The sequence below is a fragment of the Oryzias latipes genome, chromosome 9 (assembly GCF_053564925.1).
Source record: "Oryzias latipes strain Hd-rR chromosome 9, Olatipes_Hd-rR_3.1".
Taxonomy (NCBI): Eukaryota; Metazoa; Chordata; class Actinopteri; order Beloniformes; family Adrianichthyidae; genus Oryzias; species Oryzias latipes.
Genome location: NC_136245.1, coordinates 16,382,916 through 16,389,215, shown reverse-complemented (window position 1 = coordinate 16,389,215; position 6,300 = coordinate 16,382,916). Strand labels below are relative to the sequence as shown.

At 38.0% G+C, this 6,300-nt stretch overlaps 1 protein-coding gene across 1 annotated transcript; it reads left to right on the top strand.

Annotated features, from left to right (window-relative positions):
• The first annotated feature begins 1,618 nt into the window (after positions 1-1,618).
• anxa1a (annexin A1a) lies at positions 1,619-5,491 on the top strand. Its single transcript, NM_001104825.1, is given in 12 exon segments — positions 1,619-1,647; positions 2,148-2,227; positions 2,830-2,920; positions 3,166-3,260; positions 3,329-3,442; positions 3,687-3,777; positions 3,891-3,970; positions 4,211-4,355; positions 4,443-4,538; positions 4,643-4,701; positions 4,790-4,912; positions 5,069-5,491. Coding segments are annotated over 11 exon segments (1,014 nt in total). The 5' UTR covers positions 1,619-1,647; positions 2,148-2,167; the 3' UTR covers positions 5,129-5,491.
• The last annotated feature ends 809 nt before the right edge of the window (positions 5,492-6,300 follow it).

Sequence of the window (6,300 nt, the reverse complement as noted above, 5' to 3'; positions counted from 1 at the left end):
TTTTACAGAGACCTACCTTTGTGTGACTTAAGATAAAGAAACTGATCATTTGCTTTCTTTCCTCTGCTTTGTGTTCACACCTTTGGGGACCAAAGTGGCTGCTTTGTTATATACAAAGATATTCCTTTTCTAACAATCTACTCATGCAATCATCATAAGTTTTTTTTACTAAGTTTAATGTCTCACTTTACTCCAAAATTACAAGTAAACAACAAGAATTTGGATTGTACTTTGGATGTTTGTTTTTTTAAACCAGTTTGGGCTCTTGTAATGTTTTATTTGAGGTCTTGTTTTTCCCTTGTCAATCTCTACTGGTTTCATTTGCTAATCACAGCTAAACCAATTTAAGGAAATCTTTGCCCATAGTATTTAAGTTTCTGGTTTTCTGTTAATCGTCAGGAAGTAAGCTTTGTTACCCCTCCTTGAATGATGGCTTTGTTGCTCTTAGTTAGCTTGTCATGTTTTAAGTTCCTGGCAAAAAAAAACAATAACATTGATTTATTTTGGAGTGTGTGCTGGCCCTACGTCTTTTTAAACTTACTAATATTTTTTCCTAAGATTGATCTGGCGTAGATTGGATCATTGTTTGAAATCATTATTTTACTGCAGGATTAACCCTTACTACCCATTATGTCATGAACCCAAGACCCAGGATCACTACATTGTTTCATACTCCATGTTTGATAATTGAGCTTGTACACCAATCTTCTGCTTTACTTTTTATTTTTTTAATATAACTTTAAAGCGCTTTAAAAAACAAAACAAAAAATTGCTTAGGTAGAACTTTAAAGTTTAACTACCATTTAAAGATACTGGAGGTATCTGACCAAGATGCATGAAAGACTGGGTTGTTCTTAAAAAAATGTGGTGGTATAATCGGTTTTCGGGGATGCTGTTAGACACAAAAAAAACTGAGCAAACATCTAATCCTTCAACACTTTAAAAAAGCGGGGCTTTAAGAAGCAATAAAAGATGACTAAATACATAACCACGCTTAAATAGTCATTTTAATTTGAGCTTTTAAAGAACAGGATACAACATTTGAATATTCCACAATATGAACATCATATGTGCTTACATAAGAAAAAGAAACACAACATCCACTTTGAATCAAAGCTGGTCAGCTGCTGTCTTTTAGTCAGGAGTCCAAAACATGCTAGACCTGCATCCAAAACTCTAATGAATTAAAAAAAAAACATTTGTTAACATAAACATGGTGTTTTGCGGTTATATGCTGATTTAACGTCTACAACTTTTCAAAAAAATAATAATAACGACAATATCCAAAAATCCTTCGGTCCTTTTCAAATGCGTTGTTCCAGAAAGACATACCAGTTATTTTCCATGAGATCACGTTTTTTAAGGAGAGATTAAATCCTGGCGCTGGATCAGCACATGTGTTTTGGGAGACTAGGCTGTGAAGCTGCCTCAGATCTGCTGGAGGAGGGTCCTGCGTGCGTAGTGGATGGAGCTTCGCCGTGCGCGTCGTGCGCGACAGCGCTCCAATCCAACAGCAGCTGTAGCTACGCGTGGGCCGGACCCGTTACTAGGTGGAGTCCAGGGGTGTATAAGTACAGGTTTTTGGTCTTCTAAAAACGCAGCAATAACTATACAGAGAGAACAACTTCTCCCCTCTGAAGCCTCTTGGTAAGTCTTTTTATTTACCATGAAATTTTAGATTAGTTCTCCTGTCACTAACTAATTCGACAAAGTTTGAAACTTTACAAGAGGATTGATTGAACGGTGCTTACGCACAGAGAGAATTGATGGAATGTAAAAGGGTTTGATAAAAAGCTGCTATTGTATCTTTGGTGCAACTACAGTGTGTCAAAAGTTAAATTACGCAACTGTCATCCAGTGTCTGTACTGCCGAGGAGTCTGAAAAGAAGAAGAGGTTTTGCCAAATGTGGGTGTGGCTGAGAGCATTGCTGCTAGAATGGAAACTCTCCCCTTCAGTCATTTTAATCTTTAGTAAACATGTGTGATTAGAGGCTCTATGATGGAGACAAAACCTTATTAATTCTGTGAAAAATGTTAACAGATAAAATGTATTCTGAAGTTTATTTCTGGTTTATTCCTACGGTTTCTTTCTACACAATCATATGAATTACAATGTTTTCTCATGTTGTGTTTTTTCTCTCCTCAAGACTGATCCTAGCGTCCCACCATGTCTTTCATCCAAGCCTTCCTGCAGCAAACGGTTTATCTGGGCATGCCTGATGACTCAGTCAGTGACTATTTTCTTAGTTGCTAAGGCCAACCACCCTGTTTTTCTTTTTTTCTTTTCTTCCTGTGGCATGCTGCTGTGGAAAGAATGACCGCAGAGAGAGGAGGGGAAAGAAATGCAGCAAAAGTTAAACAGAAAAGAATGAAGAAAAAGAGCCAGGCTGCGATCAAACATAAGATAGGACTGGAATTAAAGAGAGGTCACTAGATTGCTGTTGTAGTATGCAATAAGAATAATGGTTCTACTAAGTTTGGGGAAAATTACTCAGAAAAATCTGTGCCCCTCCCTGTATATAAACTCAGCAAACAGACTAAACGCTGCTTCTCTTTTCCTGTTAGTGAAGCAAGGGAAAGTTGCACAAGCTCTTAATATCTTTGGATTTAAAATAAATCACACTAAGTTTAAGTTTATTCCATGAGGGGTGTGTGTGGAGACATTTGAATCTGTAGCAGCAACAAGGATTCTATCAACTTTCCTGTGTTTAAGCTTAATAACTGATGCATTTTAGCATTGAACAAATTTAAAAAAGTATACTTCTGGATATGTAAGAACAGGAATAAAATATTTAGTCCACATGCAGTAATCCGTGTGTCATTTCTTAGGTTCTCAGGAATGAGGGAACTGTGACTGCAGCTCCCAACTTCAGTCCAAGTGGAGATGCAGCAGTCTTGGACAAGGCCATCAAGGCAAAAGGTGAACTTAAATGGAGTGGATGGATACTTGTGAGCATGTGTGAACGTGTTTTGGGCTTTCTTAAAGCCTCTACTTTCAGGAATGAAAAGCTTTGTGCACATTCTAGGAATGTTAATAACCCCCTCTTATGGCCCATGTGTATCATTACAACTCACAGTGATGCAATCTCTTGAAGTGTTGAAAAGTGACTGAACATAGCATGCAGTTTATATGGGAGCATTCATGTCTGGTTTCTTGCACTGCAGGTGTGGATGAAAACACTATTATTGAAATTCTGGTCAAAAGAAGCAACGAACAGAGACAGCAAATCAAGGAGGCCTACCAGCAGGCTAGTGGCAAGGTAATGACCACGGCACTAACATGTTATGTGTGACCTTCCTGAATGTTACAACAGTTTTTTGTCTGCAGCCTCTAGAATCTGCTCTGAAAAGTGCCTTGAAAGGAGATCTGGAGGAAGTGGTGCTGGCTCTGCTGAAAACACCAGCTCAGTATGATGCCCAGCAGCTGAAACTGGCCATGAAGGTGAAAAAACACAAAGTTGAAATAAACGCAAATGCACGAACTCCTACGATTTTTGTTAAAATTAATACTGGTAGACACCAGTAAGCCTCTGGTGTCACCACTGTTATTCCTGGATTATAATGAGAACCAACAGCCCCCCCCCCCCCCCCCCCCTTGTTTTCTTAATTGGAGTTCTTAGTTTGAACTGATTTTCTAGAATGCCTTTCCAAGTTTTAATTGATCGATTCATGCATCTCTGTCTCAGGGTCTTGGAACTGATGAGGACACCCTGATTGAGATTCTTGCTTCCAGAAACAACAGACAGATCATGGATTTGAAGAAGGCCTACAAGGAAGGTATGAGCCAACAAGGTTAAAGTACACACCATATGAAAAACTACCCAAAGTATATATTTGCAAAGCATAGGGTTTGGAAATAAAAAATAACTTTTTATGATTGTTTTTTCAAGACTACAAGAAGGACCTGGAGGAAGACATCAGATCTGACACCAGTGGAGACTTCAGAGCGGCTCTTCTTGCTCTCTGCAAGGTAGACATCTTTAACTGCATTCTGGTCATCCCTGTGCTGCTGACAGATTTTAATACCATGTTTACTGTCAATATTTAGCCACATAACCATGATGCAAATAAGATTTGAGGCAAAGCTTTTTGCTATAAACTGATATTAATTTAAAAAATAAACCTAAACTATAAGACTTCTCTCTAAAGGTATAATGGAAAAAAATAAAAATGCAACAAGAGTTCACAGATGGGTTTCTGCCCAACACAGGCTGGCAGGACTGAAGGGATCAGTGAGCAACTCATTGACAGTGATGCCAGGGCTCTGTACGAGGCTGGAGAGGGGAGGAAGGGCAAGGACTGCTCCGTCTTCATCGAAATCTTGACCACAAGAAGTGGCCCCCACCTTCGCAAAGGTCAGTCAGAAAACATCCTGTAGATTTGAACTTAGTTTTTCTTTTTGTCATTCTCAAACATATAACACTGCTTCTATTTTTAATCAGTATTTGAAAGGTATTCGAAGTACAGCAAAGTGGACATGGCTAAAGCCATTGACCTGGAGATGAAGGGAGACATTGAAAGCTGTCTCACAGCTATAGGTAAAATCAGAAACCTGCATTTTGAATTTGCAAGGAGAGAATTCAATGACATCAAAATTTTGCATTGCATTTAATTAAACTGAAACAATTGAAAATCCCTTCAGTGAAATGTTCTGGAAGCAGAGCTGCATTCTTTGCAGAGAAGCTCAACCTGGCCATGAAGGTAAAGCGTGTGTGGTACATGAGCACACATTTACACAGCTTAGGTTTTGTGCTAACAAAAATGTTGTTTTTTTGGTCTGGTTTATCAGGGCAAAGGTACCCGCAAAAACATCCTGACTCGGATCATGGTGGCCAGATCTGAGATTGATATGAAACTCATCAAGGAAGAATACAAGAAAAACTATGGGAAAACACTGTACAAAGACATTCTGGTGAGCAGATAACCAGTAATTGTAGATGATTTAAGATGATCTTTTTCTTTCATTATACCTTTTAGAGAGAAGTCTTGTAGTTTATGTTTTGTATTTTTAGTCTCGTCTTTTAGAAAATTAAAAAGAAACTAAGCATTTTTATTCTTTTGAATATAGGATGACACTAAAGGAGACTACGAGAAGATCCTCCTGGCTCTCTGTGGAGGAGATAACTAAATTTGCGTCAATGGGATCAAAGAACAATCTCCTGTGATGTCCCTTGACCTGCATTGTGCCCAATGTAATACCAAGCAGATAGCTTTTTGGTGACTGTCTAGACATTTAGCAATCAGTAAAAAGATTACCACTGAGTTAGGATTGCCAAACCGCATATTTTCTATGCAAGTTAGTCAGTGTTAAACCAAAGGATCAGTATAGACATGAAATCACTAGATTCTCTGTCCCATGCTACACACAAACAGTTTCATGTGTGTTTTTATGGAGGTGCATTCAGATCACGTGCTAATTTGTTTTTGAAACAGTGTTATTACCCTTGAAGGAGCTTTGACATTTGCAAATAAAAGCTTTTTCAAATGATGACTTATTTTGTAAGGTCTTGTTTTTTTACACACATTCAGCACAAAACAGGGATATCTAGAAGTCAATTCATGTGCCACATAGGCAAATATTACAAAGATACACAAATGAAATGGCATTCAGCACCTTGCAACAACTTTGAAAAATACTCTGCAAATATTTTTTGCGACCACAATGACAGCTTACTTTTTCGTACAATGCCCTCTGAGAGCTGGTACTTTTTTTTTTAATCAGACTTTTTAAAATATTTTTACGTCATCCACTAAAATCTGTGAAGCATTTGTCTTCTTTTTTCAGACACATATCAATCTAGAGATTAGGTCATATGAACTGCAATCCTGAAAGGGCAAATTAAAGAGATCTTAAAGCAATTTGTTAAATTTGGTACGGAAGACAATATATTTTCAAAACTCTGAGGTGTGGGATTCAATTAGGAAACTGAAAATTAAGAAAAATAGGATAATCATAAGAATTTGTTTTTAAAGTCCCACTCCAATCATCTTATTATTCATTTTTAATGCAATTTCAGTGGTCCTTTAATTATGAATTTGCTTTTTTTTTTGTCAAACAAACAAATAAAAATAACTGTTGCTGTCAGGACATATACAGAGTAGCATCAGTTGATTAGAAATTTGTTTCTGAGTTGTGGGCGGGACTATTGGCACAGAGCAACCCCGCCCCTGTCCCATTCCCCGTTACTGCTGAGAGCTCTCTATTTGCACACTCTACCGCTGCTTTACTGCCCCTCACATCCCCTACCTAACATTACCTGTGCAACAAAAATGATGAGCAATGTTGGAGCTATGAAGGTA